This window comes from Ursus maritimus, unplaced genomic scaffold (genome assembly GCF_017311325.1).
Source record: "Ursus maritimus isolate PB19 unplaced genomic scaffold, ASM1731132v1 scaffold_21, whole genome shotgun sequence".
NCBI lineage: Eukaryota > Metazoa > Chordata > Mammalia > Carnivora > Ursidae > Ursus > Ursus maritimus.
Window position 1 is genome coordinate 35,556,282 of NW_024424564.1, and position 27,423 is coordinate 35,583,704.

Consider the following 27,423-nt stretch of genomic DNA (forward strand, 5'->3'; position numbering starts at 1 on the left):
TTGAGACTTTCCTGTTTCTTTTTTTTTTCCTCCATACAAATGGCTAACAGACACATGAAAAAATGTTCAACATCACTAGCCATCAGGGAAATACAAATCAAAACCACAATGAGATACCACCTTACACCAGTTAGAATGGCAAAAATTAATAAGACAGGAAACAACAAGTGTTGGTGAGGATGTGGAGAAAGGGGAGCCCTCTTACACTGTTGGTGGAAACGCAAACTAGTACAGCCACTCTTTCTTTCAGAGGGCAGAGGGAGAGGGAGAAGCAGGCTCCCTGTTGAGCAGGGAGCCCGTTATGGGGCTCAATCCCAGGACCCTGGGATCATGACCTGAGCAGAAGACACTTAACAAACTGAACCACGCAGGTGCTCTGAGACTTTTTTGTTTCTTGAGAAAGGCCTGTGTTGCTATATACTTCCCTCTTAGGGCCATCTTTGCTGCATCCCAAAGGTTCTGAACAGTCGTGTTTTCATTTTCATTTGTTTCCATGTCTTTTTAAAAATTCTTCTGTAATTTCCTGGTTGACCCATTTACTCTTTAGTAGGATGCTCTTTAACCTTCATGTATTTGTCATCCTTTCAAATTTTTTCTTGTAGTTGACTTCAAGTTTTAAAGTATTGTGGTCTGAAAATATGCATGGTATAATCTGAATCTTTTTGTACCAGTTGAGACCTGATTTGTGACCCCGTATGTCATCTATTCTGGAGAATGCTCCATGTGCATTTTGCTGTTTAGGATGAAATGCCCTGAATATATCTGTGAAGTCCATTTGGTCCAGTGTGTCATTCAAAGCCCTTGTTTCTTGTTGATCTTCTGCTTGGATGATCTGTCCACTGCTGTGAATGGGGTGTTAAAGTCCCCTAGTATTTTGTATTATTATCAATGAGTTTCTTTAATTTTGCTATTAATTGGTTTATGTAATTATCTGCTCCCAAGTTAGGGGCATAAATATTTATAATTGTTAGATCTTCTTGTTGGATAGACCCTTTTATTATGATACAGTGTCCTTCTTCATTTCTTCTTACAGTTTTTGGTTTAAAATCTAGTTTTTCTGATATAAGAATGGCTACTCCAGCTTTCTTTTGACGTCCATTGGCACGATAAATAGTTCTCCACCCCCTCACTTTCAATCTGGAGGTGTCTTTGGGTCTAAAATAAGTCTCTTGTAAGCAGCAAATTGATGGGTCTTATTTTTTTTTTTAATCCATTCTTATACCCTCTTGTCTTCTGATTGGAGCAATTAGTACATTTACTTTCAGAGTAATTTTTGAAAGATATGAAGTTAGTGCCATTGTATTACCTGTAAAGTCACTGCTCCTATAGATTGTCTCTGTTCCTTTCTGGTCTTTGTTATTTTTGTGCTCTCTCTGCTCAAAGGATCTCCTTTAATATTCAGTTTTACTTCTTCCTTACCTATTTGGATACTTGTTACTACTTTTTCTTGTCAGATTGCTGCAGCTGGGATTTCCAGTACTGTGTTGCATAGAAGTACTGAGAGTGAATACTCTTGTCTTATTCCTGATCCTGGAGGGAAAGCTCTCAGTTTTTCACTATTGAGGATAATGTTAGTTGTGGTTTTTTTATATATGGGCTTTGTTATGTTGAGGTATGTTCTCCCTAAACCCACTTTGTTGGAAGTTTTACCACGAATGGATGTTGTATTTTGTCAAATGCTTTCTCTGCATCTGTTGGAGTGATCATATGGTTTTTATCCTTCCTCTTTTTAATGTATCACACTGATTGATTTGCAAATATTGAACCACCTTGCATCCCTTGAATAAATTCCACTTCATCTTGGTGAATGATTTTATTAAGGTATTGCTGAATTTGGTTGCTAATATTTTGTTGAGAATTTGTGCATCAATGTTCATCAGAGATACTGGCCTGTAGTTTTCTTTTTGTAGTGTTTCTCTGGTTTTGGTATCAGGGTAATGCTGGCCTCATTGAATGCACTTAGAAGTTTTCCTTCCTCTTCTATTTTGGAACAGTTTGAGAAGAATAGGTATTAATTCTTTAATTTTTTATTATTTTTTTCACTACTAGGTCATTATTTATTCAGTTTTTTGAAGCTTTGGGCATAATAAGTATGGAATGCAGAGCAGATATGATCCCCTCTCCTCCCTTTCTAGCAATTTGCAAAGAATCAAGAGGCTGATTGAACAATTCTTTACATTTCTATATACCTTTGCAGAAGCCCTTGTAGTGTGTTATCAAAACTACCTGCATCCCCTTACTAAAATGCTCTACCTTTCAAAAACTGTAAATAAAAATTTAACCCTGTTAATAATATAATTTAATTTTTTTTTTGTAGCTAGACTGAAATTTCAGCTCTAGAATTTTCTACCTGTCTTCAAAATTTCCTCCAGTAGGAAAGAAGGCCACTCGTTGTGCATAGGAATAGGGAGGAATTACTTTGACCCGCGGGCCAGTTATCTTGAAAATTCCACCAGCTTCAGGCTGCTGCAGAATACCCTTTAGGTCCATTCAACCCTGGGCACAGGTCACATACATTTCAGTTTAGTCCTTCCCTTTGAAGCAGCATGAAGTTGTTTTATCAACAGGCAACTTCACAGTCTGAAGTCTTTTTCTTGTCTTAGGATCTAAAAGAATCACTCTTCCTCCATTGTAACAGGCCACCCAGAGCTCCCTCTCAGCATCAATACACATTCCATCTGGAATTTATTCTCCTTTCTCCAGCTTGTAAACACTTCTGCAGTTGGAGATCTTTCCTGTTTGCATGTCATAATCAAAACTATCCACAGAATAGGACAGGCTGTCAATGTAATAGAAGATTTTGTGGTCTAGGGGCCAATCCAAACCATTGTAGATGTCTACCTGGTCAAAGCCTCTTCCACGTGGTGGTCAGGAAAAGAGAGTACAGGGACCTCTGGTGCCGCTTCAGTACTGGTGGGGCCATTTCCTCAGCCATACTGTCAGCAAAGTATCTCCCAATGGCATCCACCTTCCCATCATTGAACTGATTGTTTTTCTTGTCTTTATCTACTGTGGCCAGGACAACTGTTGACTGATCTTCTCAGTTTAAGCACAGAACTTTGTTCCAATGGTGGTGACATAGCCTGCCAGGTGAAGTGTCACAGAGTTGATGGGGGCATCCGTGGTCACTTACTCCACCCCTGAACAATTCCCACTTACTGCTTGCTGAGCAATTCCCACTGGGAAACCTTTTTTGCAGGAATATCTACAAAGAGCAGAGAGTTGGACATCTCTTCCTCTTCCCACATGACAGACTCAGGGCACTGACAGTTCTCTGGGAAAACACACTCAACTTAATGAAGACATTGTCATGGGGAAGATCTTGGTGCTAGAGACACTCAGAGAGCTCACTTGCTATTAACTTTCTTTCTTCTTTCTTTCTTTCTTTCTTTCTTTCTTTCTTTCTTTCTAGAAAGAGAGAGTGTGAGTGGTGGGGAAGTGGGGCAAAGGGAGGGGGAGAGAGAGAATCCTAAGTAGGCTCCTCAACCAGCACAGAAACTGTTGCTAGGGCTCCATCTCACAACCCTGAGATCATGACCTGAGGTGAAATCAAAAGCCAGATGCTTAACCAACTGAGCCACCCAGGTGCTCCAGTATTAACTCTTTCTTAAATGTTGGTAGAATTCACCTGTGAAGCCATCTGGTCCAAGACTTTTGTTTGTTGGGAATTTTTTTTATTATCAATTCAATTTCATTTTTAGTAATTTTCTATTTCTTTCTGATTTTATTTTGGAAGATTGTATGTTTCTAGAAATTTATCCATTTCTCCTAGATTAAATTATTAGATCATTAATATCCCTGGCCTCTAATATCTTGCCACTTGAAATGTGAACTATGGACCATCAGTATCAGCATCACCCAGAAGATTGTTATAAATGCAGTCTCAGGCCTAGGCCAGACCAAATAAGTCAGAATATTTTTTAATAAGATACTCAAGTGACTTGTATACATATTAAGGTTTGAGAACACTGTTTTAACATCAATATAAATGTAAAAATATGTGTAATTTGTGCCTATCTATTTATGCATTATCATATTTATTTACATTTCCCCCTTTCAGGATTTTATATTACTTTATTCACCCTGGTGAAAACAGGTGAGTTCAATAAAATAACCTAATTGCATAAATTTTACATTTTTGTACAAATGACCAGTTATTCCCTAAAGATCATTTTCTAAGTATATATGGCTATGAAGAATTTTTACAGAAGTATCTTTATTATTAAGATAAGTTTTGATTATTATTATATCAAAATATTAAGTAGCACTGATTTTTACTTTTAAAGAGATTTTGTACAAATGCTATACTCTTATAACCAATATAATTAATTCAATTCTGCTTCCCTTTAACTTAAATTTGAAATTTTATGAGTCATATTCATAGTCTTATTTTTGGTTTTGTTTTGTATTTTATGTATTTCTGACAACATGTATTTAAGTGACCTGTGACTGGGGTGATATTCCCAGAACACGGAAATTTCAGTTTGAAACCAAGAAAATTCAGGGCAAACCAAGTCACTTTCTCTATTATAAAGCTTATTAGGACAAATCACAATTTAAAAAAATATTTGCAATAAGTAATTTTTTATTTAGAGTAATATTAGCATGTTGATTAAATACTGATTTTTAAAAACCACAGAAGGTTTGAGTATAAGCATTATGACATTTTCATAAAAGAATAAGTTTTAAAACACTTGTTTCATTTCTTTTTACAGAGAGCTTTTAAAGCAATCAGAAAAGTCTGCTCTCAGTATGTCAGTTACAAGTACTTATTTGACAGAAAACTCACTTTCTCTTAATGTATCATGATAATTGTCCTGAAATTCCTTAAAGACCAATCTTGAAAATATGATACAACTTTTAAAAAAGGACATATTTCTCTGCTGGTATTGCATAGTTATTCTAACTAGTAAGCTAATAAACTAAGTGGTCAATAGATTGCCATTGACATTTTTCCTTTGTGTTTCTATGAGTATCTAAAGATTGACAACAATCTCATGGAAGTAAAAATGTATTTCTTTTCAGATACCCATTGTCATTTTAAAAATATAAGGAACAGGGACTGTACAAAATGTAAGGAAGACTTTGGGTCCTAGAACTAACATAGGCAAGAATCAAGCTGAGAAGATTATTTAGTTTTATACAGAGGTCACTTATTATTTATTTTTTTTAAGATTTTATTTTTTTATTTGACAGAGAGAGACACAGTGAGAGAGGTAACACAAGCAGAGGGAGAGGGAGAGGGAGAAGCAGGCTTCCCATTGAGCAGGGAGCCCTACATGGTGGGGTCACTTATTATAAAAAGAAAGAATGACTCAGAGGGGATAAGAACGCAGAGGGCAGGGCCACGATCCATGGAGAATAACTCTCAGGGAACAGAACTGAGCCCTATTCACAGATCAGGCAACATGTACCTGGCTGGAATTCAGAATTTCTATGGACTGATGTCTATTCCATCTTTTTTAAATGGAAGTGTCTACTGTCGTAAATCTATGCTTGTCTGATCATTATATAATAGAAGTGGGTGGCAGATAACCTGTCACTAGTTCACAGGACTTCTGACCAAAGGAATGATACTCAAGTGCTTTAAGATATCTTACCTAAGGAGACGCAACTGTATCTAGACCTAATTTAGATGATAAACCTCAGCCTGAGACTAATGCTAAATGGGATGTAACTTTTGAGGGATCTTGGGAAGAGCTGAGCATTTTTGCATGTGGGAGGAGTGTGAATTGTTGTTGGGTTAGAGGGTATACTTTGGAAGACTGTATTTTATAGAGATAGCCATAGCTATATCCCCTACCTCACATGTTCACCTAGAATCTTGTCACTCTCCCATCATGAAGTAGAGTCTAATTCCCCTCCCAAAGAATCTGGGTAGATTTGAGCCTCACTTGTAACCAATAGAATATGATGGAAGTAATGCTGTATGACTTCTGAGGTTAAGTCAGAAAGGCAATACTACCTCTACCTTGCACCTGGAACACTAGCGATGGAACCCTGCAGCACCAGTCCAACTGCCCTGAGACCAATATGCCTTGAGGAAACTCAAGCTAGCTTACGTGGGGAGACCTTATGGACAAGCCCAGGGACCAACCTAAAAGAGAGAGATATGTGGCCAGTTTCCAGCTTCTCCAGCCCCACACTGTTTTAGCTCCAGTTACCATCTGATTACAACTGCATAAGAGCTCTGAAGTAATACCAACCAGAGAAGCCTGTCCTAAAACTATAATATAATAATTCCTGCAGTTTTAATCTATTTAGTTTTGGGGTGGTGTGTTATACAGCAATGGTAACTGAAATACCTCTTCTAAATTAAAACGATTTTAAGCTTAATTTAGTTTTTTTAAAAGATTTATTTATTTATTTTAGAGAGAGAGAGTGCGAGCAGAGAGAGGGGCAGGGAGTGAGGGAGTGAGAATCTCAAACAGGCTCCAAGCCCAGTGGGAGGCCGATGCTTGGCTCAATTTCATGACCTGAGATCATGACCTCAGCCAAAATCAAGAGTTGGATGCCTACCAACTGAGCCACCCAAGTACCCGTCATTTTTTTTTTTTTTAATAAGAGAACACACTTGAAGATTCTGGACCTTCATTACACAGCCTTATTTGGGTCTGTACATAAGATTAAAAAAAATTATCTGTCTGCCCTCAGGAGCTCTAAATTTCAGGTCAAAACAGGTTTGAATCCTGTCATCAAGATGGTATATGCAATGTAGGGAGACGGATAGAGGAAATGGCATTTCATCAGAGAGCTGCCATATTATCTTATCCCTTTCTTTAAAGTACCAGACATTTCTTCCCTTCACTTTGTCAACAACAAGCTGAAAAATACTATTTTATCTCTCCATTAAGCAAAACTTCATGGACTTTGAATTCCCTTTAAACTAAGGGATTTTATGTCTGTATCCCAGTGCCTAACAGTGACTAAAGCAAAAGAAGTGCTCTGTAAATACTGACTGAATAAAGGAAAACATAGTTCTGTAACTAGCAGCTTCTTGCTAAATATACTCAGATACTGCCAGCATTAGAGTAATCAGAAATAAAAGGTCCGTTTCTCTAGATCTACTTAAACTCTCAACAACGCTGAAATAAGAGACCAAGTTTATATGAATTAATAACAATTATAATTAGCAAAAGTAGTATGTATGTTTTAAGGTATATTACAATATGATATAAAAAGATTATTGATAGGCAGGATAACTTGGTGGTTAAGAGTGCAAACCCTGAGTCAGAATGTATGGAAGCAAATCCTTGCTCCACTCTCTTCTAGCCATATAAATGTAGGTAAGTCAGTTAAAGGCTCTGTGCTTCAGTTCCCCACCTGTAAATCACAGGTGACAATAGTACCTACCAAGATACTACTGTTGTAAGTATTAAATGGGTTAATATATTCAAAATATGTAGAACATTTCTTAGTGATAATAGTGATTATTTTACGTATAAAAATCTAATTGAAAATGACAACTTTTTTTGCTAAAATGAAGGAAACCATTTTAACTATTCTAAAATTACTCAGAATTCAAAAATGAATGTTGTCGAGTGAAGAAAATTGCTACATAAGGCCTTAGAAGTGGTTACATAAGTATACCTAGAGGCTGCCGCACGATATAGTAAAGCTAGAATCCTCTGCCTTGAATTTGTCAAAATGAAGTAAAAATAGAAGAAGAAGAATAAATACTAAGCAGTGAATGCTAGTGTCTACTTGGGATAATTTAGTGACAATAAATCAAAGCAGACCCACTGGGTTATGCCAAGACGTTTTCCTGACTAAATCTAATTTGGTTGATTTGTTCTGTTTAATTAGTGAATATTATAATTATGTGCTCTGAAAGTTGTGTGAATTTAGTAACATCAAGTAGCACTAAAGCAAAGTAGAGAAAAATACCAAGACAAAATTTCTTTTGAGCACTTGCCTTCTTGTAAAGAATACAATTAACTCCCTAGAGTAATCTTTATGTGCCTAAATAATGAATGCTGTGGGAGCGTGAGACACTTCCCACTTTTCTTCTCATCAATACCTATACGACCTAGTCTGATTTAGTTGAACCTAGGACATTTTCAATAATTACAAGCACAGGGGTCTACCACAGATTCTCCTGTGGGAGAAAATGTATTAATGTAGGCAAAGTAGATATAACCCTGCATGTCTGACCCCTTTTAACTTCTTGGTTGCCTAAATATTCAGTCAGGGATTATACCAGTTATATATGTAGGGAGGCCTAAATGTTTAAAAAGTAAACAGAGATAAATTACAAATGGTGTTTTTTTCATTCTTTTGGGCTGATGTCTGGAGATATTTTGTTAGGATATAAATAGTTTTTTTCAATTTTCCTTTTTTGGTAATTAGACTGCTAGTGATTGTTTAACCTTGCCCTTTTTGGAGATTTGTTCAAGAAATATTTAGGAAACAATATCACATCCTGTGATAGTTTTTCATTAATAAAGAAGGGTGAAAGGATTCAGTTATAAAAATAGGCAGTGGGAAATATAACTGTATTTTCCAGCATCTGTGGGAACCACAGGATTTTTGCTAGAATACAGAAGCAAGTTTTGAATGAATTTAAAATAAGGTTTGACTAATTAATGTATTTTGTTAGTACATTGACTAGAAAAAATTACATTTGGCCACATTTTAAAAACTCACACCTAAATCTACTTTGGCTTGCTTATAATTTTTTTTGGATTAATTCTTGTTGATTAATTGCTTTACCTCTTTCCTTCACCCTATTCTTTAATAAATATTTATCAGGCGACAATTCATTTACTGACACTGTACTAGGTACCAGAGATTACAGTGGAAAGGCATAATCTCTGTAATCATGAAGCTTATGATACAACGCAAACAAAACAAATAGATAAAGGCACTTAGGGTGGGCCCCCAATCCAATGACTGGTGTGTCCACAGGAAGAGGAAAAGGCATAATAGAAACACAGGAAAGGCCAGGAGGAGATGAGGACAGAGACTGGAGTCATGCTGCCACAAGCCAAGCAACACCTGGAAGCTGCAGAGGAAAGGAGGGATCTTCCTTCGAACCTTCAGAGGTAGCATGACCTGCTGACAACTTGATTTCAAACCTCTAGCATTCAGAGTCATGAGAAAATAAAATTCTATTGTTTCAAGCCACCCAGTCTGTGATGCTGTTTTGCAGCAGTCCTGGGAAACTAACACAGACAGGTTGACGTGTCTGTGGAACATCTAAGTGCAGGAGTCAAGAAGAAGGATGAATTTGGAGGTTTGGAACTCAAGTTTGGGCTGGAGATAAAACTGTGAGGAACATCAGCATACGATTGAGCAGTAAAACCATATAAGTGGCTGAGATCCTCCAGGGGCAGTCTGTAGAGTAAGGTAGGAAAGACTAGTCTAGAACCCATGGTATTGTATGAGTGGGTGGAGATAGGGGTACTCACAAGAGAGACCAAGATGGAGACTAGAGCAGTAGAAGGAAGACCAGGAGAGTGTAGTGTCACAGAGCCACATGCAGAGATGGTTTCACAAACTAAGTGCAGCAAATTGGTCAGGTAAGACAAAGGCTTTGTCCATTATATTTAGGAAGAGACAATCCTGGGGGACCTAACAGATTGCAGTGCAAAAGTGGAATAGTTTTTGAGGAGTCACTGAGAGATGAGAAAGTGAGTCCAGGAAGTGTAGACAACTCTTTCTGAGGGATCGAATGTGAAAGGAAGGAAATCTCCTGTAAGTAGATGAAGACACGGGATGAAGGCAAGGCTTTTCACGTGATTTAATTAATCATCAGTATTTGAGTTTACTTACAGATTCTTGTGTTTTTATCTAATGAGACACCTTAATATTTAAACAATGGTGATAAAACAAATAGGATGGTACCTTATTGTCGACCATAAAATTGCTCACTAAGTTATAGCATAACAACTAGAACATGTTTTATAGATACAAATCTAAAAAGTCAGTAAATGAGAATCTGTTGTTGGTAGAAGTTTTCTGCATAATTTATTAAGAGGGAAATTGTAGACAGGATAATGTTTTGAAATGCAAAACATCTGACTCATAGTAGAGATGAAGAGCACTGAATGACCCATGAGAGAAACTTACCTTATTGTTCATACACGGCAGAGAAAATTCAAAACCAATAAGGCATCAGGCATCGCACAGCAAAACTACTTTAATGAGGGTGAGTCATGATGCCACCCAGGGAAATGAATCAGGTGCCCACATGCCCAATCTTCTTGATAATTACAGTTTTTTCCCCTTTTAAATTAAAACTAAAGTCAGGTAACAACTAATGTCCCTGTAGAACAAATTTAGCCAAATGGAAATATACAGTGGTCTAGGAAGTAAATGGAAGTATCAAAGGGATGCAGCTTTTCCAGCAAAGAAAGAAAAAGAACCATTACTTTAAGTGTAATGTCATGTCTGCTGGCCCCAAAGGACTTTTAAATGCTTTTATTGTGTCTTCTATTTCAGCTGATTTGGGCATCTTCCCACCATGGAACAACTCCAATAGCTTCTTCTCAACACTGAAGTCTTAGATTTTGTACCCGAGGTTCCTATGGTTTTCCACTCAAGCCAGGAGAATGAGGAACATCCCTTTCTCCTCCTGTCTCCTTGCCCTCTAGCTTCCATAGTCAATCATAAGTCCTGTAAATTCTATGTCTTAAACATTTCTCACTTCTCTTCCTCCCCAGAGCTACAGCTCTGATCTAAGCTGCCACTGACTAACCTATGCCAAGTCCCACTTATCCTATCTTGACCCCTCTAAGAGAAGCCTCAGCACAGCTAGAATGAGCAAGGAAAAAGGCAAACCATATATATTCTGCTGTTTAAAACCTGGGCTGGTTTCCCACTCTGGCCATAGCAAACTGGTATGGCTTTTGTGATAAATTTAAAAAAGAAAAAAAAAAAAGGTAACCATTTCCTCTCTGGATAAGCAGTGTCAGATTTTAGGCCCAATTTTCTCCTCTGGTCAGGCTTTTTATGCAGTGCAGAAATTACAACACCCTTTACCCTTAGAATAAAATCCAGGCTTTTTAAGGTGGCTTATATAGTCCTCTACAACCTTATTTCTGTCAATCTCTGCAGAGCCACCTCTTGCCATTCTTTTATTCATGCTCTCTGATCCTGCTATCAGTTTCAACTCCTCGAACATACCATATTCTCATTTAATCTTTGCCAAACCTTCCACTATTTGGAAAAAATCTCTCTGTCTGTCCAGATAACTCATGCTCATTTTTAGGTCCTGACAAAAAAATTACTCCCCTTTATAGGACTTCCCAAACCACCCCAATTAGAATAAGTCTTCTTGCCACACAATTTCCCTGAGCAGCTAAACGTGCTCAACATCATATTCATTAGGATTTATTGAAATAGCTGGTATAAAGTCTGCCTTCCCTGATGGACTCTCAGCTCAGTGAGGGCAGACTTGGTCTGTTTGTTCCCCACTGTATCATCTGTGTATAGTAACATGTCTGACACTTAATAGACGCTTAAGAAATATTGATTGGCTGAATAAATAGTTAAATGCATGGGAATAACCTGGAATCCTTCTTGCAGCATAATGGGAAAAGTTTTGTCAGAAGATACAGGTTCTAATCCTGGCTCTGCCACTAACTTACTTAATTGTGTGACCTTAAGTAAGTTCCCTTAACCATTGTGAACCTTCTTTCCTCATCTTTAAAATGTTGATACTATCTAGCTACAAGAAGCTCATAGTAGGTGCAAAGGGACGATATTTATTGAGTCCCTACCATGTGCAAAGTCCTATGCTAAGTATGGCCATCTACATTATCTCAAAAGAAATAATATGAATCTCTGAAACGTTATCATTATCTAAAGATCATAGTAAGTGGCAAAACAAGGATCTAGGTCCAAATTTCTCTGGTTCTAAAGATTCTACTTTCTCTACCTCTTTCTCTATTCTTTTCCTTCTTCACCATTTTCCTTCAAAATCCATTTGATAAATTCTTCAAGTCATAAGACAAGTGTTCTGTGAAACCATCTCTAATGCTCTTAGGCAGATTTACATGCTCCTATCTCTAAGTTCATATTATATTAATATAATAACCTTATACTTAGTTACTTGCATACCATAAAGGTTTTCAGAGAAGAGACCATGTCTTTCCATTGTTGAATACCCAGTATCTTGACTGGGCATTAGTACGTTGTAAGTGCTAAATGAGTATTTGTTAAATGAGTAAATGAGTAAATGAACTTTCATTTCAACTTTTCATAAATTTGACAATATAACCAATTTTTGTTTAGTGTTTATATGTAGTTTTACATTTTATATATAAACAGTCAATAATTAAGGCCTCAACCATAATTGCTTATATGCTTGATGTTGCTAAGATAGTATAATGAACATATGACATGGGTTCTTAACAAATCATAAAGAACCGGTTTTAGATAAATATATTTAAGATTTTTTTAAAAACAGCTAATAATTGCCCAAAAGGGAATATATCAAATATGAGGTATGGGGAAATGGTCCAGGATTATTTTGAATTTGATATTCTATTTTTAATTTTCTATATGGCAACTTCAGAGAACAAATATATTGCTAGTAAATATAAAACTACTTAGCCTAGATAATTTGACATATTATTTATTGTAATGTTACCTTGTTCAAGAGGGTTATAATTAATAGAAGAAACAAAACCCAGTTGCAAATTAATGGCCTACAGCACATCAGTGGGCTAGGAGACTAAAACAGAGCTGAAGGTCTCCTTTACATTGATATAAAGATGAGTACTATTTACTGGATACTCAAATCAAGAAGAAATACAAAATACTTTGAAATTATGTAATATATAATCTAAATCCTTCATCTAAGACAACAGCTTGTCAAAATGCTAACCATTAGGAACTGAAAGTTTTCTTTAGTTAATAATGCTTCCTTTCACGTGTGCTATGTGCTTTCCAGAAGGAAATCTGAAATCTATTATTAGCTTTACAGAGTCAACTTTTGCTTTTCAGAGTTAATAAAAAGAACACACGCATCTGTGCCAATACAAAGAACACAGACATACAATAGGCCTGTTTTAGATCTAAATGGGTAGATAATACAAAAATTACACCTTTGGCTCTGGAAGATATGTTGATTCTTGCAGCATATTTGCCTTCCACTATATTAGTTTTTCTAAGTAAGAAGAACTATGCTATGGAAAACCTGTATGCACACACAAATGAGAGTTCTTGTGAACTGCTTGCCAGAGGTTAAAATTCTGTCAGAGGTGTTCACTCTGTACATTGGATTCTGATCATCACTAATATGTTGAAAGTTCTAATTCTCAATCCTCCAGGTCCTAATGCAATATTCTCAACCTCACACATGGCTAATGAAGAAACTAGAACAAGCAGTGGTGAAGAAAAAAATCAGTTCTGGGAAAGGGAAAAAAGAAAGTCACGCTATGCCTGGCTTTGACATTGTGAAAGAAGAGGGATCACTAAAGTTACTACTGTTATTTTTAAAATGAAGCCTTGGACATTGGTCTACTAAAATAAAAAGGTGAAGGAAATTATAAATTAGTGCACATGGTCAGATACATTGCTTTCTAGAGTGATATTAATGATTTTGGCAATGCTGGGTCAACTACTTTATAATTATATAAGAAAACTGAATAGCCTCTCAATGTAAATAACGGCTATCTTTTCATCTGTGAAATCAGATCAATTATGTAACAAAAATTTACATTAAAAATGATATTTCTCTCGGAGGCATTTTATAAAATAACCAGTGAAAGATGGGCTCCGTGGCTCAGAAGAAAGCAAAGTAGTTCAAAGAAAAGCTGGTCTAGTCTTATTATGTAGATAGAAATAAGGTACATAGTAGGTAGTAGAACTCCAACAAAGCAAATATTCAGTTGTTCAATCATTCACCATAGCCAGTCACTATGCTAGGCACTGGAGATGCATACATCTTATTTGCAACTTGATCCCTGCATTTAGGGAACCCCCAGACATTTAAACAAATACTTCTGTATAAAATATCTAATAGCAGAGGTGTGTGAATAGTGTTAGGGAGGCACATGGATGAAAGAATCGTTGGAAAGAATTGTTGGAGAAAGCTTCATAAAGGAGGTCACCCTTAGCCAAATTCCTCAAAAGAGTTAAAGTTTACCGGGCAAATTAGATGGGAAGGCATGCCAAAGTGACAGAAGAGTATTCTATGAATCAAGGACCATGAGCTTTAAGAACAATGTACTTAGGACTGCATGGTATATTTGGGTAGAGGTAAATAAAGAGAAAATTAGAGCCAGGTTATCAAGGACTTTGTTGGACATGCTAAGGCATTTGGACATTCTTTTACAGTGACAATATATAAAATGTTCTTAAGCAACAAAGTGGCATGATCAGATATATGCTTAAAAAATTAACTCTGCTAACTTTAAGAAAAGCTAAATCTGGAGGAAACATCAATAATTTAAGAACTTCAGGTTCATATGATCCCTAATATAGTCTCCCACCCTCTGGCTTATGTTGTAAGAAAGTTTTAGAGCTTTAGCTTTACAACTTAGTAAATTTTATTTATTAAAATAAAAACTATTATTTTGGGGGGAAATGGTATTACAGATAATGCATAAGTGCATTAACTGAGCTGGGCTTGGGGATGTGGAGTAAAAGAGACAGTTTTCAAAAGAGAAAATTTTCACTCTCAACCATGTCTATAATCTTAATGAGAGCAAAGGATGAGTGCTGATCAGGGAGGTTCCTTTGGGGTCAGAGAAGATGGAGACAGTCTCCTTTTTTCCCAAATCATGGAAACATTAGACATTGTATTCATTTTCTGCCTCTGTATAACAAATCGCAAAAAACAGTGGCTTACAACAACATGCATCTATTATCTCACAGTTTATATGAGTCAGGAGTCTGATCACATCCTAATCAGTCTTCTGGGAAGTGTCTCAGCAGGCTACAATCCACGTGTTGGCCAGGGCTGCATACATACTCAAAAAGGGGCAGGAATCATGGGGTCATCTTACAATTCTGCCTAATAACAGATACCATGAGTCAAGTAGAAAAGTTGAAATTATTAGAGCCTAGCACCAGGTAGGGAACAACTGGTCCAGCAAGTAGGTAAGAAGTTACCTGGGAGAATATATGAAACAAGTTCCACCTTGGGCTTGCTCACTTACATCATGACTCATAAAAAAAGAAGCCTGCATTTTAAAAGGCTAGCGCCCAGGTAGACCCCACACAGGGCACCATCCCAAAATAGACAAGGTGTAGAGAAAAAAAAGGGAAAAATATTCTCCCAAAGAAGATTGTAGAGATAGAAGATGTGAATTCAAAAAAGTTCTAACAGTTTGGAAATGGTTTTCAACTGAAGGTAGAGAGGGGATTTGTCCATAGCACAGACCTGGAAAGAAGTTTTTCCCTCCATTAAAAAAGAATTTACAGTTACCTATTCTTCTACCATATTATATTTAATTATAATGATCATACATATGTATATCACACACATATAACTGATAGCAGGGAGATTTTTCAAGAAATATAAACAGTCTGGTAGAGAAAATCTATCAAACAAACTAGACAAGATAATTAAAGAGAAGATATATGCAGCACTGAATCTGAATCACAAAGAAAATTCTGCTAACAAAGCAGTTGTATTTTCACACAAATTAACAGAAGGTAAAAGCAAGAGAAAATTGAGTTAATAAAAGATTAATTTAAAAAAAAGATTTTCAACACAAAAACTCTCTGGAACAGCTGCTCTCTTGCTTTTGCTATAATTTTGGATAGATTATCACTTGTAGAAGTCTGGCTTTCCCCAGCAGTAACACAACTCCAGCTTTTGCTGCCCTCACAGCCCAGAACATGTAAAACAGAACAAACAGAAATTCCAACTCTGCTCATCAGTAGATTGACCTGCCAGTTCCAAGCAACTGTGGATTTAAGATTCTGATTGCCTGGCTGGATTCCTAGCACCTGGCTGCTCTGTATTTATACTGAATTCTTAGAGTTTGGGCTCTGTTGCCTAAACCTACAATAATAACAACAATACAAATAATAATAATGGTCATGGTTATTAAGCATTTATGAAGCTACATTAATTAAGCATGTGTTACATTCATGTGTTTTTCATTTAGTGGTACTGGCTCAAGGTAATAGGGATAGTATTTTTCAAAGAAGATACTGATATATTTCCATTCTTAAATTTTGTTCATTGGGAACCTCTCTTCCTCCAGGTCTGGACTGGAGACTTAATGCCCAGAAGAGGAAGGACATACAAGCCTCAAAAATTTTAAGAAGGAAAAGGCTGAATGAGATAGGGAATATAGAAAAATAGTTCTACATGTGTGTCCTAAACTTTTCTTTCCAAGCTTTATCTGGAAAGCCTATAATATAATAGGTATTGGGAGAACATAAGGAAAGAGGGACGTAGGCTCCAAATCCCATCTATATTCTGGGCATGGCCACTTCTGGGTAAACTTGGTAGTTCTGCATGGTATGAACTGGCAAAGTCTTGATAAATTTTTCTGAGCCCTCCTTATTGCCCTTAATGAATGAGGCCCAGAGGTTTCTGTGGCCTCCAAAAGGGGGCCTCAGAGGCATCTGGGCTGAAAGTCAAGTAGGCTGCCGTGGGGCAGCTCCGCAAAGAGAGAGGTGACTGCAACAAAGGCCAGAGTGAACAGATGGCAGACGTGGCTGAATAGTGGGTCCACCTGACCAGTGAGAGCTGAGCTGAGGTGAGCAGCCAAAATGAGCTGGACCTGGTGGTAATGATCTTGACTTAAATATATCACCCACAAACTGTAGGTACAATGGGAGGGATACCCACACCCTACTATCCCTCCTATGTTGCTCTCAGAGCCCACATACCAACCATTTGTTAGGAATTTGGACAAAAAGATAATTTAAACTTTCTCTGCTCTTCGTGGTCTTTGCCCTCATTGTTCCCTCACCAAGGATGACTTCGTTTCTAGTTCATAGAAAAGATAGGAGCCATCAGACAATAAAATGCAAATTAGATAATTTCTCCTTGTTTACCAGCCTGTCAGCAACTTGTCATTGCTCCTACATCTCTTTTGGTCTTAGGATAAAGACCAAAATCCTGAACACAATTTACACTGTTCATACCTGCATGATTGGCCTTTTACTTCCTCTATGGACACAGCTCCTGCCCTTTCTCCCCTTTCTCTGGAACCTGTAGTTTCTTGTTAATTTCTACCACAGAAAATTTTTTTCTTCAATACTCTAGTCCTCCTTTGGAATATAATCTTCCCACCCCACCTTGGCCTAGTTAATTCCGCTTTGTCTCTCAGATCCCAGCTCTTCCTGGAAAAGCTGTAGACCCCTGCATGAGATCAGTCATTCAGATAGTCTCACAGCCATATTCTGAGTAAATATATCTATTTTATGTTGCCCAAATAAACCAACAGTCTTATTTCAACGAATTTCACTGAGAATAATAAGTTCTCACGTGATTGTTTGCACTAAGCCATATTACCCCAACATCTATCTAATATGTAAGATATTTACATATTTTTAAGTACTAAAAAGTAGTCAATATTTTCTTTTTTTCATCAAGCATCTACTAACCTATATCTTGCCTTCTATGTAATGTGCAATATGTGCAGAAAGGCGGTGGAGAAAAGTCATGAGACACCAAAGGTGAAATAGGAAAAGAGAAAATATAGAAGAGGCATTTTATGATTTATCAAGAACTGATAAGAATATATTTTTGCAATTACAGGAGGACCTCAGTGCCACAGTCAGTTGAGCACCTGACTCTTGCTTTCAGCTCAGATCTGATCTCAGGGTGGTGAGATCAAGCCCCGCATCAGTCTCCACATTCAGCATGGAGTCTGCTTGTGTTTCTCTCTCTCCCTCTTCCTTTGCCCTTCCCCCTCCAAATAAATAAAATAACTTTAAAAAAGAATATATTTGTGTTATTACATATATATAATATTTGAGATAAAAAGCTTTCCTTTTGGCTACCTAAAATCATGGTCTATTGAAAGTACTGCATTTAACAATCAATACTTCAGATAATTTGTTTAATGCATATTTTAAAGAAAATAAACCTTGAAGATATAAGTACACATCGTTCTTACTAGCCATTAACTTTCTCTGTATCTGCTCACCCTAAATCTCAGCATGAAGCTTAATGATCACCTCAGCAGCCTGGCTTTGGTCTTCATGCCAACTAGAGTCCAAAGACCCACTCAGCTATGCAGGTTCCGTGGCTGCTGGAAAAACATTGTCTCAGCTTCAGGAGGACTATTTTCAGTCTGTGTGAACTAATTAAAAGGAAGGCCTTTGTTTGTCTTTCTGGCAATCCCCAAGCAGCGTGAAAGGTCCATGCCACCCTCTCTGTTCTAATTTTAGTGCTCCTCTAATGTTTCTTCTCCCTTGCAGAAAAGCATCCTATGCTGTTAAGCACTTAGAAGCTTTTGTATTTGTTATTTCTTCCACTTGGGAAGAAGCACTTTTCCACCTTACTCTTTTTAGATATCCTCCCTCCCATCAGTTTTCTTTAGCAGGAGGTGATGTTTTGAAACTACTAACAAAACTGGAGATCATTAATTACCAAGGTAGCTAATTTCTCTAGCAAGACCCCAAAGGGGCTAGCCCACAAAATTCTTCATATGTAGAGCTTTCAGGATACAACTTTTCATAAAGCGAAAGCATCTTTACAACTGGTGATTCTCAGCTTCCTTTTCCCCAGTAATTCACAACATATCTGTCCAGGGTATCTTCATTGAGGAATTCAGATCTCACAGGTCACTGTTTTTGGCTAAGGCACAGTTTCTCAATCTTTTAAAAGTGATATCCTTTACTTTTGATAAAAATAAAATTATTATGTAGCTTCCTCCCACCCTGCCTTACCTCACTGTCTCGATTATTTACTTGGCCTATCTACTTGGATATCCAATAGTGTTTCAAATTTAAATGTCCTAAACTGAGCTTCTTCATCTCAATTAATATAAACTTCATTCTTCCAATGGTCAGAAGGGCCCAAAATCCTTGAGTTACACATTTGGTCTCTTTCATTTTCTTGCATTCTATGTCCAATCCATCCAAAAAAATACGGTGGCTCTACTTTTAAAATAGATTTAGAAGGGATGCCTGGGTGGTGCAGTCAATTAAGTGGCCAACTCTTGGTTTCAGCTCAGGTCGTGATCTCAGGGTCATAAGACCAAGCCCCACATCGGACTCTATGCTCAGCATGGAGTCTGCTTGAGATTCTCTCTCACTTTTCCTCTGCCCCTCCTGCTCGTGCTCTCTCTCTATATATAACAAATACATAAATCTTAAAAAAAAATAGATGCAAAATTCTAGGGGTCCCTGGGTGGCTGAGTCAGTTAAGCATCTGATTCTTCATTTTGGCTCAGGTCATGACCTCAAGGTTGTGAGATCCAGCCCTGCATAGGACTCCATGTTTGGCGTGGAGCCTGCTTAAGAGTCTCCCTCTCTCCCTCTTCCTTTGCCCCTTCCCCTTGCTCGTGCTCTCTATTTTTCTCACTAAAGAAAAGGGAAAAAAAAGATGCAGAATTCTATCACCTCTCACTGCCTCTATCTTAAAAAAGCCTGCTTACCTGAGCAAAAAGAACACACTGGCAACCATTAGGGGTACCCCAAAGACTGAAATACCTTATCAGATGGGCTCTCCGGTCATTCAAAAGTTTCATATAAGAAAGAATTGCATGGTGGTCAAGAGGAAAACAAGTTTCCTGAAGGAGTGACCCTCCATGGATCACCACTCTCAGGGGGCCTTAGGCAGCCAGGGGACAACAAAAGAGGTCTTAGCATCTCAGGGAAGGGTGGGACAAAGTACAGAAGAGATGAACTTAGGTAAAATTCACCTATTTCCTAATTTGTTAAATAAATGGAAAGACTAATTTAAATATGAATGGAGATCAATGTAGAAATATACATGGTTCTTTATATCGAATATTTCTTCTAAAAATTTGCACTGATTTAACCACAGTATGTAAGGCTATTTTGTGGAGGGAGAAGCTAACTCAGCTGCTCACCTTCATAGTTCTAAGACTCTGTTATTACCAACAATTATAGTTGTTCCTGGTTTCTTGTGCATCTTTCTTTCCAAACCATCTCTTATCATTCCACCCCACTTCTTTAGTACTTTGACTTCAGCAATTCTTTGACCTGACTAGAATCTCCAATCCAATGATCCTTTTGATTTTTCACTATTACTTGTTCCATTGTCCTCTTTTTCCTAATTCTCCATCTTGAATTTTATGTCAAACATAACTCTCATTCTCTTGTGTTCATATTTCCTTGCTCTTCAATAAACCCACTTGACAAAAACACAATGTAAAATTCAACTCTGAAAACTATGGAGCTGGAGAAAAACAGAACGACATTGGCTAATCCAACTTTAAGTTCATGAACATGAACCTCGAGTGGGCTCTTAATTCTGCCAGATGATTACATCATATCTCCCTTTTCCATTCACTGTCTCTTTCTCCTAAACAACTCTCATTCCTTCTTCTCTTTCCTCCACCTCCACATCTCCTCTTCCCTCCTTCATCTCAACTGATGCTGCTGCTTTCTCCTTAATAGAGAAAATAGAAATTATCAGAACAAGTACTCCTCAGATTCTCACCACATGGATCCCTTTCCAGAATTTGTACCCAGCCTGGAAACATCATTCTTGCCTGTTTCCCATGATCCTGTCTAATGCCAATCTCTCCTCTTAATTAATAGAACCCATTCTCTCTTTCTCCTTCTTTATCACAATTTTATAATTCTCCTTGGAAGAAATTTCTTGAAAAGGTAGTTTATATTTGTTTTAAGTCCTCTTCTCCCATTCTCTCTTAAACCCACTATGTTGGGCTTTTGCCCCTTCCATTTCAACCAAATTGCTCTTGTCAAGGTCAGCAGTAACCTCCACATTGTTAAATCCACTAGTCAGTTCTGACTCAGTCCTCACATCATCCTACTCAACTTGTTAGCTACATTTGACAGAGTTGATCACTCTTTCCCTCTTAATAACTTTCTTCATCTGAATTCAGAACACAACAATCACCAAAAGCTTTTCTCTTACCTAACAGGTTATTCCTTCTCAATCTCCTTTACTGGTATTGCCTTTTATCCCCTCTTTCATTGAGCTCAGTTTTTGGTCCTCTGTCTACACTCCATATCATCTATATAGTGATGATGTTCACATTTGTATCTTCACTGGATCTTCAGCTGCTACTCAACACATCTATTCAAGTAGGCTTCTCAAACTTAAAACGAACTCCTGGTATTTCACCCTGTTCACCAAACCTGCTTTTCGGACAACCTCTCACATGTCAGATCATAGTAAATTCATTCTGACAGTTGTTCAGAACAAAAATCTTGCAGTTTTTCTTATTTCTTTTTTTCTCATACACTACATCCACTCCACCATGAAATCCTATTGGATCTACCTTAAAAATATGTCTAATATCCATCCATTTCTCTATACCTCCACTGTTTCACCTTTGATCTGAGCTCCTTTCACCTCTCATCTTACTGCAATACTATAATAACCTCCTAACTGGCCTTCATGCTTCCACTCTGTTCCCTTTCTTCAATCCATTCACAACTCGATAGGTAATCCTCATAAATAGAAGTTAGATAGGTCACTCTTCTTCTCAAAGACCTGAATTTACTCCTCATTTCACTCTGAGTAAAAGCCAAAGTCCTTATAATGGCCTATAAGTTCCTACACGATCTATCCACATACCCTTCTTACTTATAAATATTTCATATTTTAGGGTATGGCAGTCTGATTTGATGAATCTGCTTAAACCAGAAACTTTAGAGGCTTCCTTGAACTTTTCCCCTTTACCATCATACATCCAAACCGTTATCATAACTTGTTGATTATTTCCTTGTATCTCTCAAATCCATTTACATCTTTCCATTGCTGATGACATTGTTTTTCCCCACCTCCAATTTTACCTCATCTCAAATCTATCTATTACATTTTAATACTAGAGTGATCTTTCTAGTTAAATGCTAATCTAGTCATATCATTCTGTAGTGTGTCTAACTCCACATATCTTTCACTTTAACAACTTTTTTGATGATTCATAAATTGATACTTGGGCATGAATTGATACTTGGAATATATAAGACAGTGCCTTATAAGTAGGAAGCTTTATATTCAGGCTACTTTTGAAATGTCTCTGTTATAATAAATTCACTGGGTCACTTGTTCAAAGTGTTTTATAGTATATAATTCATTTGTGAGAGTATATTAGTCTTTGTTCTATAAATAACATTTTGTCAAGATTCTTTTGTGCATGTAATCGTTTAGAAATTAACTGTAGATTTATCTAATAATTTAGATTATATTTTTAATTTAAGGTCAGCTACCTATAAGTCCAGACCAATGTACATATCTAGGCTAATTCCACCTTAAGATTACCGTAGATTTTAAATAATAACAGTAAATAAGAAAAGTAATAATATTAAACAATAATGATGATAATATTAAAGAAGAATTAGTTTCCCTAGTCTACAAAATGTATTCATATAAATAAGCTCCTTTATTGCTACAAGTACTCAAAGAGTAGATATTATTTCCCTTTTTCAGAGGAACAAATTGGAAATCAGAGAAGATAAGTGATTTGATGAAAAATATACAGCAAATCAGTGATAGAACTAACTCTGAAATTCATGCTCTTTCAATGTAAACCATGTGGTAGTGTCTGTATGTGCAGGTTTTCATTATTTATTTATTTATTTATTTATTTATTTATTATCTTTAGAGAGGTGGGGGGAGGACAGAGGGAGAGGGAGAGAGAGAGAGAATCTTAAGCAGGCTCCATGCCCAGCACAAAGCCCTACACAAGGCTCAATCTCATGACCCTGAGATCATGACCTGAGTCAAAATTAAGAGTCAGTCGCTTAAGTGACTGAGCCATCCAGGAGTTTCATATGCTCAAGTTTTTAAATAGAAAGTATAATAAATTGTGGGGGGAGGACAGAGGGAGAGGGAGAGAGAGAGAGAATCTTAAGCAGGCTCCATGCCCAGCACAAAGCCCTACACAAGGCTCAATCTCATGACCCTGAGATCATGACCTGAGTCAAAATTAAGAGTCAGTCGCTTAAGTGACTGAGCCATCCAGGAGTTTCATATGCTCAAGTTTTTAAATACAAAGTATAATAAATTGTCTATGTATAAGATAATGAATGCTACTTTTCAAGTTGATAAATACCTACCTTAAAAGTTTTGTTTATAAATTAAAAGTTTTAGTTTTTAATATAAAACAAATCAGCATTGTCCTTCCACACTATTAGTAAATATCAATCTATTCCAAAATTTTTGATGTAACATGGAGGTGACATATTACATTAGGAAACCATAGTGACATGCTGTTTGAAACCATTTCAATCATTAAAAGGTTAGATTTTGGTTTTGTTCAAAGGTCAGATCTGAAAATACCAATTTTGGGATGTGTGGCAAACTACAATTTCTTCGCACATTTTGGATGGTACCACTAAAGTCCAGACAGCAGTAAAATGTGTGTGTTTTTATCCTCTTCATCTAGTGGTCAGAGATTTGGGACTAGACCCATTCTTTCTTTTACTTTTAAGTTTTATATAAATAAATAAAATTTCTACCTACCTACAAAGGACAGTTGAAAAAATTCAAAAATTAATCACCCAAAAAGTCACTTAGTGTACTAACTAAAATAAAGCTGAGATTTTCTTAAAGCAAGTATCAGAGTATTTGTCATTCCTCCCATTTTAGAATTTTAAATTTTAGAATTTTAAATTTTAAATGGAGCTACTCATTCAAATAAGTATTAATTGAGTAATAATTAGATATGCAGAACTTTTCTGGGGTTCATACACCATTTTTATTCACAAATCATATCCCATCCTTCCTGTCCTACTAAATCTGGTGTATGGCTGACATACAATAAATGGTCATACTCAATGAACTAGTGCTAGGCTTCATGAATATCATAATGACTACTACTAACAGTTACTAACATTTATTGAGCAGTATGTTCCAGACACAGTGCTAATTACTTTATATGCATTACCACTCTATAGGGTAAGTTAATGTAATTAATTAATTGTTAGTTTAATTCTATAGCTAAGAAAACAATAGCATAAAGAGGTTAAGTCTCAGCTAGCTGGTAAGAAGGTTAGTCCCATAGTTAGTAAACAAACTTAGGTAGCCTGACTTCAGTGCCTACAAACTGTCAGGGATCCATCCATTCTACCCTACAGTTCTAGAAAGAGGAGAGAAGATAATAAACAAGGAAACAAGTGAACAGTGTAATTTTACATAATAAATAAGGATATGGAAAAAGGAAAACAGGATAATTTGACAGAAGTGACAAGAGCAATGTTGAAACATGGTTTATTCTCTTTCTGTGTTTCCTTGTCTACAAATAATAGATAATATTTGTCATAACATCTAATTCATATATCAGTTATGAGATTTAAATGAGTTAATATACATAAAATGCCTAAAACAGTCTATGATGTATAGTGTTAAAGTTTTTGTTTAAAACGTATTGGTTAGTAATATTTATGATTGTTCTTTTTGCATCTTTATTATTATAATTGTCATCATATTGAGGGCCTTACTCAAGATAAGGTGATCTGGACAGGCCTCTATGAGAAAGTGTATTTGCATCAAAACCCAAATGACACTCAGCCACATAAAAATTTGAAGACCCTCAGATTCCAGGCAGTAGGAACCAAAGTATAAGAGCCCCAGGACTAGAACGCCTAGAAAAGAAGGCCAGTGTGGGCCAGGATGAGTTTGTTCAAGTTTAGGTTAAAGAGCTGACCAGAGGGATGCCTGGGTGGCTCAGTCAGTTAAGCATCTGCCTTTGGCTCAGGTCATGGGATCTCAGGATCCCAGGATCGAGTCCCAGATTGGGCTCCCTGCTCAACAGGGAGCCTGCTTCTCCCTCTCTCTGCCTGCTGTGCCCCCTACTTGTGCTTACTCTCTCTCTCAAATAAATAAATAAAATCTTAAAAAAAAAAAAAAAAGAGCTGGTCAGAGCTAGGCTATCCTGAGCTTCACTGGCCATAGTGAGGAGTTGGATTTTATTCATCGTTGTGAGGATCCACTGATTATTTTAAGCATGATAATGACATGCCTTGATTTGCATTTTAAAAACATCACTCTGGTTGCCATGAAAAGGTTAGATAATAGCTTCCATAGAATTTATCAATGTCATCACTTCCATTAATCATTATTTTTAAAATCTTAGTTTTCCTAGGGGAAAATAATTTTCTTGCTATATTTTTGGAATGTTAGTATCAGTGTTCTTAAAAGTACAGTTAGAGTAAAGGACTTAAGTTCGGTGCATACATTTGTATAGTCATACACACACTCATTTTGAACAAAGGTTACATGGAATACTCATAAATGATACCTTCTGATTCTAAAAGTCATATTAATCATATCTAGTGGATTTTAAAATATCTTTTTAAAGGAAAGTGGTAGAATAGTTCACTTACTTTAATATAAAGGGAAGAGATTCTTTAGGTCCCACTTCTCATATTTCTGTCCTTAGGCCTTACCAGTTATTAACTTCTTGCCCCCAAAGAAAGGAAATATTGCAAATCTGATTGGGTGGAACCAGGTGTGTGTTACTAGTGGGTGTGGTTACTTTCCTTAATCTTTCCCTTACACCCAGTACTATTTCCTCACACCTCTCCTCTCCAAGTTCACCTTGGTTTGAGTAGATTTTTTTTTTAAGATTTTATTTATTTATTTGACAGAGATAGAGACAGCCGCTGAGAGAGGGAACACAAGCAGGGGGAGTAGGAGAGGAAGAAGCAGGCTCCCAGCAGAGGAGCCAGATGCGGAACTCAATCCCAGGACTCCAGGATCACACCCTGAGCCGAAAGCAGATGGTTAACGACTGAGCCACCCAGGCGCCCCTGGTTTGAGTAGATTTAAAGCCCACTTAGGCCATACCATCCAACTCACTCTTAGCAGGTTGATACAGGTTTTGTAGCCTCAAAGCAGCTATTAATAAAGTTGTATACTGATGAGTTGATACCACTGTGTGGAGAGGGGTAGACAGCAGTGGAAGAAGAGCATTTCCAGGTCTCTGGTTATTTCACTACCATAATAGCATTGAATCATCATCTTTAATACCTAATACCTGAAAGGCCATTAATGTGCTCAAAAAGACGCTGGCAAAAATTATAATGTCCTACATTGCTATACATATAGGTGAACAAAAAAGAGTACAATTTATATGAAGACTCCTCTTAATATCTCTATCTCATTAAGGCTTTAGGTTTAAAAGTTCAAAAATATAGCTGCATAAAGTGAACTGCTTTACCTGTATGGCCAGTTTCCTCGTTCTTGACTTCTGTGGTTCCCACAGAAGAGGTGGGTGGACTAACAGGAGGGCTGGAAGTAAAGCTTGCACACCCTGCAGATGTGTTGATTTCGAAATATTCTTGGTTGTGATTCATTCGATGAAAATCCAGAGAAGACACAATAGATGTTCGTTGTTTAGGCTAAAATAAATGAGCGGGATGAGAGTATTAATATGATCATGTTCATCTTCAGCCCAATCTCCCAACTGATTTAATACAAGTGATGATTTTATCAGTTAATCTATCTGGTTTTTATACTTAAAATATATTATACTTTACAGCAAGATACTAAATAATCCCTTGATGAATTAAATAATGAAAAATTATTTATTGAAAAAATATTTTGACATACTGGATAAAATAACTTAGACTTTTTGTTAGATTTCCTGGGAAGACTATACAAATACAGTACACAGAATTTATCTTAATAATCAATTTGGAAAGTTGCAATTCTAAGTCACCTTTCATTTAACTAACATTTATTAAGCATATGACATTTGCTGAGGATATAGAATCTAATAATAAAAGAGCTCTTACAATATTGAAGCATAATTAAGGCAGTTCTCTTTTTTTGTTCTCTATATAGTCCAAGAAATTGATAGCATTAGATATTGCCCCCAAGTACCATATGCTGAAATTTGATAATCAGAATTAAGTAAAGTTATATAGAACATTTCCCAGGACTTAAGAATCTACATGGTATTTGTTGTGAACTTTGATTTCCTTTTTAAGGATTTTAATTAATCCCCAAAGAGCAAGAAAAGTCAATTTAAACATAAAAGTTAAAATCATGGAGCAATAGCAGATATAATCTATATCCTTCACCAGTAATGGATTGTTCCCTATAGAAGTTTTACGGGTTTTTTTTTCCCCCATAGTTTTAATTATATACACTTTTCTTCCTGACTAGCAGAGCTTCTAACACTGTCCTTTAAAACTACAGTCTTTTGGCTCTCAGATTTGTCTGCATTTTCCAAGAATCAATCCAAGTTTTCTTACTTCTAATTTTTACTCATATTACTGAAATATTAACAATTTCCTATAATAATTAACAAGAGAGTGACTGCAATTTCTTTACAATAATTTTACCATACTTTACTATCCCCAAAGTACAATAAACTTTTGGTTTACTAACAT

The 27,423-nt window shown here is 36.6% G+C and overlaps 1 protein-coding gene and 1 pseudogene across 5 annotated transcripts in view; both read right to left on the bottom strand.

Annotated features, from left to right (window-relative positions):
* ANKS1B (ankyrin repeat and sterile alpha motif domain containing 1B) overlaps positions 1-27,423 on the bottom strand; it is a 1,051,872-nt gene that overhangs the window by 555,265 nt on the left and 469,184 nt on the right. For all 5 annotated transcript variants that reach the window (XM_040637361.1, XM_040637360.1, XM_040637359.1 and 2 more), the window contains exon 12: positions 26,247-26,427. In XM_040637361.1, the coding sequence (XP_040493295.1) occupies positions 26,247-26,427 (181 nt within the window). The remainder of the gene's footprint in view (positions 1-26,246; positions 26,428-27,423) is intronic.
* On the bottom strand, positions 2,347-11,125 carry LOC103660141 (annotated as a pseudogene).